Genomic DNA, 14,604 nt, shown 5'->3' with positions numbered 1-14,604 from the left:
TCTTCTCAGAGGTCTGTAGACTTGGCCTCAGGGAACTGGGGTGTTACCACAGCCTCCCTCCCCCCTCTCCAGCTTGGTTTAGTGGTTAGGAGTGTGGACTTCTAATTGGGCACGTTTGATTCCCCACTCCCCCACATGCAACAGCTGGGTGACCTTGACTCACCACAGCACTGATAAAGCTGTTCTGACTGAGCAGTAATATCAGGGATCTCTCAGCCTCACCTACCTCACAGGATGTCTAATGTGCGGAGAGGAAAGGGAGGGTGAATGTAAGCTGATTTGAGATCCTTTGGATAGAGAAATGCGGCATATAACAACCAACACTACTTCTTCTTCCCCACCCCCACTGGTCCACAGTCCCAGGGCCGCTGATGTCCCTCCCAGCTCCAGCTTACTGGGCTGATACTTCTTCCAAATGGAAGAATTTGGAGGGGGACACAACTGGAGGTGGGACGTCCTTCCTGATTGGCCCCTCATTGGATGAACAGCCAATCAGGAATAGAAGAGCCAATCTGATTGGTGGGTAGAGATGCCAAACTTCTCCCACTCTTCTCCCACCACCCCTTACTGGCTTTATTTATGGTACAGAAGATCTATTTTCTGCCCTTGGTCCAAGGACTCAAGGTGGATTACAACAGAGATAAATTATGCATATAACATTTCAAATACAAAAAATAGAAATATAAGTTAAATTATATTTTAAAATACTAAAAACTGAAAGTCTGAATACTGAATTGCCCAACTCACTCTATTATATAGAAAAAGACTAGGGAGGGGTCAAACAAAGTAACCCCTTGTCTAGAATCTAGTTTGGAAAATTCTGATTGGGAGACCAGCAGATTTATACATTATTTCAGGCCTCAACCATAGTCCTGGTGGAACAGCTCTGTCTTGCAAGCCCTGAGGAATTGTTTGAGGTCACACAGGGCTCTGGTCTCACTTGATAGAGCATTCCACCAGGCTGGGGCCAGAGCCAGTCTATTTTCGTTGGAGTGCTGGATCCTGAGCATTTTCTTTTGTCAGTGGCACACCCATTGTTGCCCGCCCTGAGCCCCATAAATCTAAATAAACAAATTCAGTGTTTAGTTTTATACAGCATACAAGGCTAAACATATATCAACAGTCTGTTTCATAGAACAGTCAACAGCTTCACAGATTCTGTATAAATACCTGTGACCTTGATTGAGTTCAGTAAAAGTGATGCAGTGGACTGCTTCTGACTCTTGGCATATCGATCAGTCAGAACAAGCAGTTCTTATCAGCTGGTAGATGACATCTAGCACTGCAGAAAGCAAGCTTTGTATTCTAAAACCACACTATTTTATGGGATTTGATGTGCTTTTATGTAATCTGCCTTGAGTCCCCCAAGGAGGCAGGTGGACTATAAATGTAAATAATGATAATGATGATGATGATGATGATAATAATAATAATAATATTTCATATTCTTACAGGCGGCATTACGACGACTAGCTGTGATTAGTCCTGATGGCCTTCAAGAATCAGATTTCCAGCAGTTGGTCAAGCCAAGGCTTGTGGATTCATTTCTGCTTTGTACCAATATGGAAGAAAGTTTTGTATAAATAGACCAATGTACCAAACTGAGCAATGTACCAAACAAAGCAATTGATGCTATACAGGACTGTATTGCTAACAATAGTATTTATGATTTAATTTATTATATTATTTTAAGACAATATATTGTAAAACCATAATGTTGGGCATAGGGGAGAAAAAGAGCTCAGTTCCTTCCTGATTCCCAGTTGATGCAGCTGTGTGCAGGCAGAGGAGACCACCTCCCATTTTCCAGCCAATGGTGGGTTCATACAAGTCTGCGTTGACAGTTGCATAGAACGGAAGGGCCATATGTATCTTATATTTACTCATCCAGCTGCTATTCCCTCCTCTGAAGTAAGAAGTTTAGTAAGAAGTAAGAAGTTTGTGAATGATCTGAATCTAGAAATGCTGGGAAAGTATTTGGAAGATGCCATATATCTTTTTTATACTGCTATATTCCCATAAGGGGGAAACAGCACACTATACACCTCTAAGGAAATGCTGACAGACATTTTCCCCCCTAAAATAAAAAGATGCTTCAAGAGATTTTGATTTGCAGTAGAGAAAGTAGTCAAAGTGGAAGAGCTGATAACCTTTCCAATAATTCTTTCTCTTTTTGTTTCTAAAAATGGTTCCACCAGGCTGTGTTTTTTATGTTCAGATTAGAGCAAATTCTTTCCAGATTTATGTATCTGAGACTTCTTGTTATGTTTGTTATAGTTTTAACTTTAAGAAATAGCAGTGTTACCTGATTTATCAACCTACACTAATTTTAACAAATTAGCTAGGAACAATATAGAATGTTAACACAATTCTGTGTTTATTGGTGAGCAGCAAATTCTCAGTTTCAAAGAAGGTGTATTGAAGCCCATGTGGATGAAATTCTAAGGAGCTGTCATACATATTACACTTGCCAGGCAGGTGTGCCAAGAAGTGATCTACCAGTGAAGCAAGTAGTCTTACCATGGCCATAATCTTTACAACTGTCCACAGCAATGACCACCAGCATTGTATCAGCATTTTCTACACCCAAGAATGGCTACCAGAAATATCTACAGGGAGAGTGAAAGTGTGATTATTCTAAATATTATAACTGGCATGGTGATACATTAATAGCTAGTATAACATCATCCTAAATTAGTGGCATAAGAAACTAAGAAGTATCATAACCTAGTAAACTGCATATACAAACGTGTATCATCCTCTGGGAGCTTGACACATGTAAGCCATTGCTCATAATTTGTTGAAAAACACAAGTTCTATTGTATTTCATTAAGTACAAATTCTCATTCAAAAAGTACAAATTGGGAGCTTTTATGCATCTTTCTCCAAGCAAATGGAACTAAGTAATACATAAATGAGAGCAGGCTAGCAACCTAAGCATTTTGCAAGATTCGGTGGTACCAATTGGTGGTGCCATTGATTTGGTAGTTCCAGGCTCCAATTTAAGGTTTTGTTTTTGGAGTTTCCAGGCACATTCATATAACAGTGATATCATGTTAAATTACAGGAAATGTTTTAAATATATAATCAGACATTGTACAAACCTAGCATAAGCAGCAAGCATGTTGGAAAATCTGCTTTTGTATGACATATAATACTGGAGACATACTCTAGACATGAAATTTAAAACCACATTTAGAAGGAACTGTTTACATTTTTTGTCCTAACATTTCTTTGCATCATAAATATTTTGTTTCCAACAGTATTAAAAATAATTTGCATTGAAAACCCCTGGTCTGAAAGTAATCTGAAATACTTTAATTTACAAAAAGTAAATAATATTTTTGTTTGTGAATATGTGGTCCAACAATAATCTGACAAACAAGATTCTCAGCAAATAATGATGTGGGTTGATGCCTGAGCTTGCTTCCAATGAAAGGTGAGACCCCATTGGCTGCAGAGAAAACAGACCAGTCAGTCAGATTATGCCTAACTATAAACTATTTTTTGGGGTGTAAGTAGGGTTATTTATTTTAAAAAATTAAAAAAAATTCTGGTAGAGAAAAAAATTATGATAATCTGATAGGCACAGATTATGGAGAAATACATAATCTATGACAATGTGATTCTTGCCAGGGGCCACCCCTGCCTTTATGCCACCTCCTTAATGTTGGCCTGAAGGCTGGAGAAGGAAAGCAGGGCGCTCAGCCTCAGTGGCTGGCATGGGAAGAGGTGGATTGGGGATGGCGGTGGCTGGTAAGACCTGGTGCTGAATCCCCTTGCTCTGCTTCTGCCACCCATCTTCTGTGCCGCCTGTCTTTGGTGCTGGACTCTGGTTCATGGCTGCAGTGAGTTGTACTCATTCCTCCATGGCCCACTTCAGTACTCAGCCTCAGCCCACAGCCATGCCTTGGCCCGCACACTCCACCACCACTGCTCCTCTTCTTCAGTGCTTGGCCTGACCTGCGACCATGCCAAAGCTTACACACTCCACCACTGTTGCTCTCCTTCTTCGGTGCCCAGCCTCGTCTCTGCGGCCTCCCTGCCTCTTATGCCACCAGATAAGAGTAAGTCAACACTTCTGTTACGGGGGCTGAGGTGGGATGGATGTCACATCCATATTAATTTCTATTATACTCCAGCCCTGAACGCACCAGAAGATGTGTTTCCACATCAAAAAGTGGGGTGTAAAAACTTTCTTCTTCTAGATATAGTAGTGGAAATTGCTTTAGGGTTTTCAAGGCAAAAGACATTTAGAGGTGGTTTGTCCTAATCTGTCTCTGCACTACATCACTGATATTCCTTGGAGATCTCTCATCCATATACTTGCCAGGACCAACCCTGCTTAGCTTCTGAGAACTGAAAAGATTAAGCTAGCCTGGGCTACCCAGGTCAGGGCAATATACAGATACAGGCATCATTAATAAACAGTTTTACTCCTTTCAGTACACATAATGTGAGTGGCATACATTGCATCTTGTTTGGTTAGTGGTTAGAGAATTTGATTAATCTGTGGTCCAGGGGTTACATAGTCTTATTCTGATCTCTGTTCTAGTGCTTAGAATGTCTTGATCTTTGGTCTTCTGGTTGGAGTGTCTGTTATCTACAAATACTCCTGGTGGGGGGATATTACCTAGTTGTTGCTTTTTGATCACAGAACTGTTTCCTAGCTTGTTTTGCCAGTTTCATGAAATCTCCACAGACAAGGTGCGGCTTGGAAAAACTGTGAAGAGTGCCTATCTGAAGAAAACAAGGAAAGGAACTCAAAGCTGTTGGCAAGGATTGAAGAGTTGGAAGCTTGAACTTGCAAGCACCTGGTGTGGCATCTTTCCCCAAGAAGGTGCCTAAGCAGGCAGCTAACCATCTTCCATTTCTTTAGAAGCCAGGCTAGCATTGCAAGCAAGCTTATCAGGCAGAGTGTCTGGAACCCTGGAGATTGTCAGATCTTCCAGGGTGAGCTAAAGATAAGAGCTGAATGAATATATAGATGTTATCATTACTTTTTGGGATCCTAAATGGTGGAAGAGAGTAAGGATATGGTTAGAGAGAGAGAGCATATTAAGAAGAATCTAATTGAAAAGACCTGGGACAACTGGTTGAGTGGCTAAAATATTTACATGGAAATCATCCAAGTTCAGACTTGAAAAAGTCCAGGCACTGACTAAGTACTTATTATCCATAGGATGTTTGTCAGCTATGTGAGCTAGCAATTTGTCAGCTAGCAATTTTAGGATTTGGGCTGCACAAGTCAGATCTACAGCTGACTTGGAACAATGGGAACCAGCACCTCTGGTCACAATGTGCGGGCCTGGCACACGCCACATCTGGTAAATAATCTGACAGTAGGGATCTGATCTTTAAAGTGCCAGATGATATGTCACAGGCAGGGGGTAGCAGTCAGTCAGTTCAGCCTCAACTGCAGTCCTGGGACTTTAATGGCCCAGCATGATGGCCCAGGGCTTTGTCTGGGCCTTTAGGGTTGCTTGCCTGGTATGCAATGCCCAAATAGAATGATCAATAGGCTGGAAAACCGTTTTTGATTTTTATTCAACTGCAGAAGAATAGAAATACACATTTGACACAAGTGGGATAGATTCCCAAAAAGTATCTGTGCACCGAACAATACAATTATATGAGATTAAATATCTTTTCATTGGAGGCAGGGACAGGTAATGCCCTTATGGGTCAAGGCAATAAACTGGGATTTCCACCCTCCTTGGTCATCCCACGGGACAACCCTGCAGCCACCGAGCCAGCCCCCAGGGGTTGTTGCCAGGTTCTGGAAAGCAACTGATATGCCCCTCCCTAGCCTCCAATGGCTTACATGAATAATAGCAACTTCTTCCCTCAGTCTTGAGATTAGGTCAATTTGACATGATCATAATACCAACTTTGGCTATAGGGATCATCCTTCCACAAGCTTATCTAAAACAGCATTCCAAAAGACAGACTAGTATATACTCTCCTGCAAGCTAGGCCTTCTGGTTAAAAAAAACAAACAAAACAGTTCTGGAAGCTGAAGTCTTATCCAGTTTCTACTATCTGAGCAAAAGTTAGAGAAATTTGTCACCCCTCACTCCAACAAGCATGCAACTAAAAAGGCATGCAACTTTTTACCAGACATGTTTTGTGTGTGTGTGTGTTTCCTGCTAATGGCATGGAGTAGGCTGTGGTTCAAGTAACAAGGGAAGAGCCCAAGGTGGAGGTTCTGGGAGAGGCCCTATTAAATGCTCCCAGTCCAGTTAAGTTGCTGTCCAATATTTATTTATTATCTTTTTCACAGGGACTCAAGCCAGAATACGCAGACTGTGTGTGTAGAATCAACAGGATGGGACACTGAATAAACTATGAAATGCAATTGTTTGGATTGTAAAACCAAACAAGAGATCCAGAAACAGAACTGAAGCAAGGCATGTGTTGACATGATGCATTAAATTATGCAGAATCATACAATAGGATCCAGCCCACAATAAAGTAAAAACAGTAGTTCAAACCACATTCTCCAGTAATTTATCCAAGCAACTTCACAATGTCTTATATACAGCATTACCTTATTCCTTGTGTAGAGAAGCCCTCTTGAACAGCTCAGTTTTGCATAGTGTGCAGAAAGTCTGGAAAGTGAGAACCTTCTTAATTTCCTCAGGTAGGCCACTGATTAGCAGGGTGGCATTTCTGCCAAGGAAGACTCAACTTGCTTTATTGGCGTAAAAATTGCTGCAACCATTTTATTATGCCACCCTCCAAAGGGTTGGCCTGGCACGGCAAGAAGCAAGCCTGACTCCCTCAGCCGTAAGGCTGCTTAACCCGATAGTCCTTGGACGCTGTGGGACCCGCTCCATCCCAGCCAGGAGAGCAGGTCCTCCACACCCAGGAATCCCTCTCCGGGAAGCAACCTTATCGAGGCCCACCAAGCGTCCACCTCACTTTGGTGCCTCGTGGGTTGCTCAGCTATGAGCCCCCAGCCATCCAGCCAGGTAGACTGCACTCGATCTCAGTCGGTCTCTGGGATCCCTGACAACAGGCTCTTACCATGTCTGATACAACTGTGATAGAAGAAACACAAGAACCACAACAACTGAACATGGGAGGGAGGGTGGGAAACTGTTTGGCTGCCTAGGTGCAGAAGAGAGATGGCAGAGCACGTGGTGCCTAATAAAGGCACATGCACACCCTCTGCCTCACAAGCACACCGCCATCAGTGTGCCCACATCCAGGTTGCTGCACTTCCAGCCACCACCTACCGCATCAATGGCGGCCATGGTAAGTTCTCGGCCACAAATTGATTAGCAGGGTGGCATTTCTGCCAAGGAAGACGTGACTTGCTTTTTTGGTGTAAAAATGGCTGCAGCCATTTTATTATGCCACCCTCCAAAGGGTTGGCCTGACACGGTAAGAAGCTCGACCCCCTCAGCCATAAGGCTGCTTAACCTGGATGCTGTGGGACCTGCTTCATCCCAGCCAGGAGAGCAGGTCCTACACAGCCAGGAATCCCTCCTCACCGGGAAGCGACTCTATCGAGGCCCACCAGGTGTCCACCACACTTTGGCCCTCTTTCATGCCCTGCCCTGAACTCCTTCAGGTTGACTGTGGGCCTGGGATCCTCCGGATGAGGCTTGACCCTTCCCCACCCCCCTTGCTGCCTTTGTCGGCTGCTGCCATTTTGCTGGCATCTTGAGCCTCTGCTCCGCTGAATGTGGCCCTGTTCAGCTTTTTTTTTTAAATGGGGGGGGGGTGAACGGGTGCTGCAGCAGGCTCATGCAGCCATGGCCATCAGCCAACACCCACTCAATTGAGTCCACTACAGCGCCACCCCCGGTCCTTGCAGCAAGCATTGTGAGGGGGAAGGCGAGCCATACTCCGATCTAGGAAGGGCACATTAGACAGGGTGATAACTTGCTACACCATTTCTCCATAGGATGCCCTGAGTTAGTGATTAATATATAATACATACTAATGATTCATTGATGTGTTTTCATGATTGTGAAAACCAGGATGGGCAAGGATCCAGGGGAAAAGTAGTGGTCTTTACTGCTCCTAGGCCCACTTGTATGGCAGGAATAGAGTGAGTTGCTTTGGATAGGTAGGTAAATTAGCAAACACCATGAGATATTTGCATGATGGAGGACATGTCTGGAACAGGCCATCACATGTCTTGTTCCTGGGTGCACTATGAAGGAGTGCCTCTGGTGATGAACCAAATACAAAAACCTGCTATGTGTGCAAGGGCAATTTTTTTCAAGAATGAAAAAAAAATTATATCACAACAAATTATATCAAAAAGTCAAAAATTCATATTTAACAAACAAATTCAATACGGTGATTAAAGTGATTGATGCAAAACAGCCTTTTATTTTCTGGCGCAATGTCTCACAACATGGCACCATGCCCAGCTTACAGGCCACAACAATTGTTGCATGGTAGACTTTGAAAAACTTGACAATATTCTTAAACTTGCAGATATCTTGCAGAACATGACAGGATTTCCAGATATTTCCTGTTTCTCAATGGCTTCCTCATATGTCCAAAAGATTGCCCTGTCATCACAATAGCTTAGTAAACATTAATAATCCTGTGGCCAGCAAGCCTTTCATCTCTGCTGTATGTTCCACAGCAGCCCTGCTCTTCGCATACAGCTATGTGGGTGACCATGGACTAGTCACAGAGCTGTTCTCATAGAGCAGTTCTGTCACAGCTCTCTTAGCCCCACCTTGTTTATATTCAGCATCTTGATGTAGAAGCTTCTCCAGTATACCCAAGACAAGCTTGATGCTCTGGTTGAAACTAGGCACTTCTTCCATTATTCAGTTTTCCAGGGAGTCTATCAGGTCTTTCCCCAGATTTTCAAAGAATATGTCTTTTCTGACTGGGGGGCTTCACCTGCAAAAAGTCAGCGACAATGACAATAACATATAACATATGAAAGAATAACATCACCGGTCATCTGATGATTTTCTGCTGGTTAAAATGACGGTTGTGGCTGCATTTCAGGGGGAAATGTATGGCTTGTTTCACATAATGGTGCCAACACAGATCAGGTTTTCAGTTACCATATAGGGATGTGCATTCAAGAATTCCCAAGCTGAAAATATACAAAAATCACTGTTTTGAGTCATTCACATAATTTTATGGAATGGTTACACCAGACTTTCTCAACATATTTACTGTTGAGAAACCCCTGAAACATTCAGACTTTGAGAAACCACAGAAGTGATGCGATCATGCAGGATATTGTTGGGAAGCATAGCCGTGTACATGTCCATCCAGGGCCCCTCCCCTTCAGACCCATAGCCATTTCAGAAGGGGGAGCAAGTTGACTTGACTATATAGGGTCATATCACCCAATAAATGTTTAACCATTTTTTAAAAATTATCTTAAACATTTTTTTAATCTCCCATCCATTTGGCAAACTCTTCCAGTGCCATGAAGAAATCCCAGGGTTTTTGTTCCATTCTCCAGGGACAGTGGCTCCTAGGCATCATTAGCCAGGCACAAGGCCCCGCAAAGCTACAGTTCTGGCTTTCTCCTTTGCAGGAGCAGAGCTCTTTTCCACTCTGAATGTAGGATGGCTGGGGGCACCTTGTTCAGAGACCTATAGAATTGGCCCCTTTGGTAAAATTTGCTTGATACTTAGGGGGTCTGTAAACAGCCATTCCACCCTTCGCCTTAGGGGATAATAGCAGCACTGTGGCTCTCTCTACCCCCCCCCCCACCTTCAAATTTATTGGTCATACCTGGCCCCCAAGAAGTGCGTCTGTACCATGCAAGAATTATCACTGCCCCCAGAGTACTGCTGATTGGACACAGAAACCATAGCTTGGCCTTGGTTTTTTTCTTCAGCCTGCATGGTTATGCAAAATTATTTTTCCTGGAACAGTAATAACATATTACTTCAGAAACTGGATATTGTGTTCAGCTGATAGCTGTAGAAATTTTGCTAATTTACCTTCTCTGAGCAGGGAGCAAGGGTGGTTTTCCACATGTACTATAGTCGCATCTGAATCAGATGTCACGTGCAGGGGAACTGAGGGGAACCCGTAAGTCATGTGTGCCTGATATCCCATGATACCCTGGACTCAAACTGTATAGTTCTTATAAATTTAGTTTCTAACTGAGCATCAACTCTCACATACACCCAATGGTGGCCGAGAAGTTTGTTATTATCCACTCAACACCAAACTCCATATTTATTGGTATTTATTATTCAATGCAAGGTAAGCATTCTTGATCTCTCCTACTACTCAAATGTTTTAAAATAAAATCCCTTTTGCATTTTTTTTTCTCCTTTGAAACTTCCCTGAAAACTCCAGCAGCGCAATCCTATTTTAATGGGTTTAAATTGGAGTTAACAGCACAGGACTGCACTGTAAAGCACTATCTGTTTTAAAACCATATCAAATTTTCCTCGTGTCACTATGCTTCCTACCTTTCTTCCTTGAAGCATAATTTGGAATATGAATGATTGAAGTTCCAAAAGTCTTAGGAGTAATCCATTATCTAAAAAGATTCAGTCCGGTCTTGAAAACTGCAGTTAATCAGCCCTTCCTCAGATGTCCCATTCTTATTCAGATTATTTAGATTGGTTTAAATTTACAAGATAAAACTCACCGTTTCAATAAGGCCATGTAAGTCCATGCTCTTTAGGAGTAGTCTTGCTTTTTTACATAGCAAAATCTGTTTTCAGCAGTTTCCAGGTACCAAAAATGTTGAGTTGCAAAAATGAATTTCAGCTGAACCCAGGAATCACTCAGTGAATACTGCATTCATTGGAAATAAGAGTTTTGATAGTTCTTGAATATGCATTTGGTTGAAGAGTGCCTCTGTTTAGGTGTCCTGTAGACATTTGAACTCTTTCCAGAAATTTCCGAAGAGCTACTTTTTCTCGATCCAGCTCATTGCAGCTGAGAGCTGTAGCTTTCTGAAGAATTTTAATCTTGTCAGCATTTCTCTTCTCCTCTGCACGATTTACTACTCTTGCCCATTTCAAAGCAGTTGTGTCTTCAACCTTTGTAAGAGTCATCTTTTTAACTTTCTGTCTATTCATAGTGAAAGCTTTTCTTCAAATAACAGCACTGTAGCTAGCCTAGACACATAATTGTCTCTTCCAAGTAGATGAGTTATTAGTTTTCTTATTAAAAAAGCATACATGTTTCTTTGAGCTTCAAAGTTAATTATTAACCAATTTTCTCAGGGCTGGCTGCTCTCATTGTTTTCTTACTGTGCCATCCTTTTAATAAACAACCTGGAGGATGGGGGTGGGTGGGGGTCATTTTATTACCTGTGTTTGAAAAGAGTTTTTCATTTAAAGGCATCAAGACAGAAGCTGAAAGTTGATTTCTTTTAACTCACAGACATCCACATGCTATGGATTTGTGCTTGTTATTCCCTGTGTATGACTAAAAAAATAATTGCCATTGACTCACAGCAAACTTATTGGTGACCCCGTAGGGTTTTCAAGACAAGAGAGTACCAGATCTGGTTTGCCTGCCTTTACATAGAGACCCTGGTATTCCTTGGTGGCTTCCCATTCATATATTAACCATGGCTCACCCTGCTTAGCTTCTAAGGTCTGACAAAATCAGGCTAACAAGGGCTAGCCAGTTTAAGATCTCTTATATTTTGCCAATTTTGTTTTCATTTTCATTCTCATGGTTACTGGGTTACAAATTTTAGAAATGTATATAATTATCTGCATTTCCCTAAAAGTCCTGTACTTTTATGGAAAGAATCTTTTACATGGCAAACCTGGCCTCTTGGGTCAACAAACAGGGCTAGCAAGTGAGAGTATGCATTCACCCTGCCCCAAACACCAGCAAAAACACTCTTCAGCACTGCATACCTCGTTTGAATGGTATGACTAAGGGCACCTTGTTCCAAACCCTTCCCTCTAATATCTGCACTGTCAACAATGATACTACAGTGCCCTTTTCTAAACAGTGCACACACTAAAAGTATTTGCTGCAAATTTACTTCTGTTTTAAGAGCCTGGCAGAAACAGCAAGAGTATTTCCTTTGCCTATTTCAAAAGGGTTGTTCTGTTGCAGTGATCTGAGGGTGAAAAGAGACCACACCAGAAAGCCCTGATTTGCAGCCTTCTAGTGAGTTTGCTTTGAAGATTAGGGAAGGATGGCTGAGAGAGGGGGGGAGTGTGAATTATTTCCTCCTTTGTCTTTTCCACAATGTAAATTGCTTTCCAGAAAACTACAATACAGTCCAGGGCTGGTAAGGGAAGGAAGGAAGGAAGGGTTAAAGCAGCTGAGAAAAAGGGAGATCTTTGCTAGGGTCACCATTTTATTGACCTCCTGAATTCAGAATGGGGCAGAGGCATAAACACCACTGGAATTGCTATTTGCTCTATGAGAGGGAAGATACATGTTTCTCTAAATAGAGCAACTAGCAGATTTTAGGGTACCTTTGAGATGTGACTTCAGTTTTCAAATGTTTAACTTTTAAAAAGCACTTAAAATTATATTTTTTCAAGCAGAGCAAACAAAATTCTCTCCTAGCTTTAAAAATGTATTTAGAGTTCCTCGTCTGCTTACTGAGTGAGATGTGCTGACATCTACTGGAAATGTAAAACATTCCACAGTGCATTTTTCTTTTCTTTCTTTGCTAAATATTTTTATTTAAAAAACAGAAATATAAAAGGGATACAAAAGAGAAAAGGGGTTATATATATCAATTAATGTCCAAAATTACTATACAATTCAGGTTATATAAGACAGACAGGCAAAAAATTCCTTATAGAGCCAGAGAGCCTTGAATGAAACTGCTCCAAGAAATTTGATTGGTTAGCATCAGTTGAACAGAAAGAGACTTCAGAACTGAATTCTGAGGAGAATTCAGTCTGATTCTAGCTCTGATGGAGAAGGAGTTGGGTATTGATGGAAACTGAATTGAACCCCAATTGAGAAGAATTTAGGACTGATGATCCTGAGTCTATCCTTGACACAGAAGGGTTTAGTCCTGACAGGATTTGTGTTTAGCTCTGACTGAGAACAGTTTAACTCAGAGAACTGGGAAGTTTGGCAGGATGAGTGGGTAGTTGGTTGAAGACTCCCATTCAGGCCAGAAAAGGGGATAGATCTAGGGAGAGAAGAAGTTTCCTACCCAGTTAAAACAGGGAAATTGCTCTGAAGAATGTCGTGATCCTTGGTGAGAAGTGATGAGAAGCTGCCTTTTACATCCCGAAGGAGTCAGTTAAGATTTGTTGTTATTTAAATAAAAGAGTTAATGTAATAACAATTAGCAGAGCTATTGTATAAATGATGAGACCAGACAAGGCAGGTATCCTTACCATAGTTCACTTATATAAAGTTGAAACAGCCATCTGGGCAGCACTATCCAGGTGGTGTCTGGGTGGTGTCCAGGTGGTGTTTGGGACACCAGAATCTCGTGCCCAGGCAGCTCTTCCATTCCAGTGGGCCAATCCGGAGTCCAGATAGGGCTGGCCCCTGGAACAGCCACCTCCACCAGCCAGCCCACCTTGGCGGCGCAACGCTGGTGGCTCACAGTTCCAGCTTTGTCCCGGCAGTGGCGGCTTGCCTGCCACCAAGGACTTGACAGACACCGCAGAGCCCAACACCAGCCACCCCTCTTCCCGGGGACTGCATGTACCACCCTGCAGCATGCCCGGCCAGACAGCGCCACAAGACTCTTTGCTGCTGCCGAAAAGCACCACCCCACCCGAAGCCCAGGCAGGCCCACTAGCCGTTCTGCCAAAGGCCACCCCTTTGGCCCTGACTCATGCCCAGTCGATGGCCACCAGCAGCAGCAGCCCGGTAAATCCTGCCCATCCCCTGTTGCTTCCTCCTCTGCCGCCGGTGGACACCTCTCCGTGTTGTGTGTACGCTGGGGTGTTCCTCTTTCCCCTTTGCCTGTTGAACCTGCGCCAACACGGTCCCCAGCCAGGGGATGCTGCAGAGCCCAGCACCACCTGCCCCTCTTCCCAGGGACTGTGTGCGGCTCCCCACAGTGCATCCGAGCAGATGCCGCCACCAGACCCTTTGCTGCTTCCAAAAAACACCGTCCCGCATGGGGCCCAGTCCAACCCGGCAGCATGCTCTACCAAGAGTCACCCCCTCTGCCCCAACTCACCTCCAGCTGATGGCCACCAGTAGCAGCCACCTGAGAAGCCCTGCCCATTCCCCATCGCCTCCTAGTCCGCCGGCGGCAGCCACCGCTCCATGTCGCGCACCCACTGGGGGGATGGGCCCTTTCCCCTTTGCCTGCTCACACCACAGTGATACGGTCGCCAGCTGGGGGGGCCTTCCCCCTTCCACTCCTTTCTAAGCCCATTTTTAAAAAATGGGCTTTGATACTAGTTCAGTTTTACTAGCTCAACAGGATAGGGGAAAGTGGAAGACAAAACAAGAAAATGCATAGCTTCTTATAGCTCATTTCAGGAGCTCTACACCTTAGCTTTTACATGGTGAAGATTCAAGATGGATCTGACTCTCTGCCTAAAGCAGAGCTCTTCTCAAACAAAGGGAGGAAGTAAAAAGCTTCTCTTCCTGCTAAACTTGTGGATGTGACAAACCTGAGTCAGGTAATGGCTCCAGCAAGACAAATCTGCAAATCTAAACAGCCCACTTGACCCACTCTGC

The 14,604-nt window shown here is 43.3% G+C and overlaps 1 protein-coding gene and 2 long non-coding RNA genes across 8 annotated transcripts in view; 2 read left to right on the top strand and 1 right to left on the bottom strand.

Moving 5' to 3' along the window:
• INSC (INSC spindle orientation adaptor protein) overlaps positions 1 to 3,910 on the top strand; it is a 239,845-nt gene extending 235,935 nt beyond the window's left edge. For all 6 annotated transcript variants that reach the window (XM_077321682.1, XM_077321683.1, XM_077321684.1 and 3 more), the window contains one exon: positions 1,455 to 3,910. In XM_077321682.1, coding sequence (XP_077177797.1) covers positions 1,455 to 1,583 — 129 coding nt within the window. In that variant the 3' untranslated portion in view covers positions 1,584 to 3,910. The remainder of the gene's footprint in view (positions 1 to 1,454) is intronic.
• A 1,618-nt stretch (positions 3,911 to 5,528) lies between these two features.
• On the bottom strand, positions 5,529 to 10,750 carry LOC143829978 (uncharacterized). The gene is made up of 3 exons (XR_013228309.1): positions 10,607 to 10,750; positions 9,733 to 9,866; positions 5,529 to 9,079 (listed from the first exon to the last, which is right to left on the bottom strand). It is a non-coding gene; the product is annotated as an uncharacterized LOC143829978 (long non-coding RNA).
• Positions 10,117 to 14,604, top strand: part of LOC143829979 (uncharacterized) — a 70,312-nt gene continuing 65,824 nt past the window's right edge. The window contains exon 1 of the long non-coding RNA XR_013228311.1: positions 10,117 to 10,212. This is a non-coding gene — a long non-coding RNA (uncharacterized LOC143829979). The remainder of the gene's footprint in view (positions 10,213 to 14,604) is intronic.

Source organism: Paroedura picta, chromosome 2 (assembly GCF_049243985.1).
Source record: "Paroedura picta isolate Pp20150507F chromosome 2, Ppicta_v3.0, whole genome shotgun sequence".
Classification (NCBI taxonomy): Eukaryota; Metazoa; Chordata; class Lepidosauria; order Squamata; family Gekkonidae; genus Paroedura; species Paroedura picta.
This window is presented reverse-complemented; position numbering and strand designations above follow the sequence as displayed.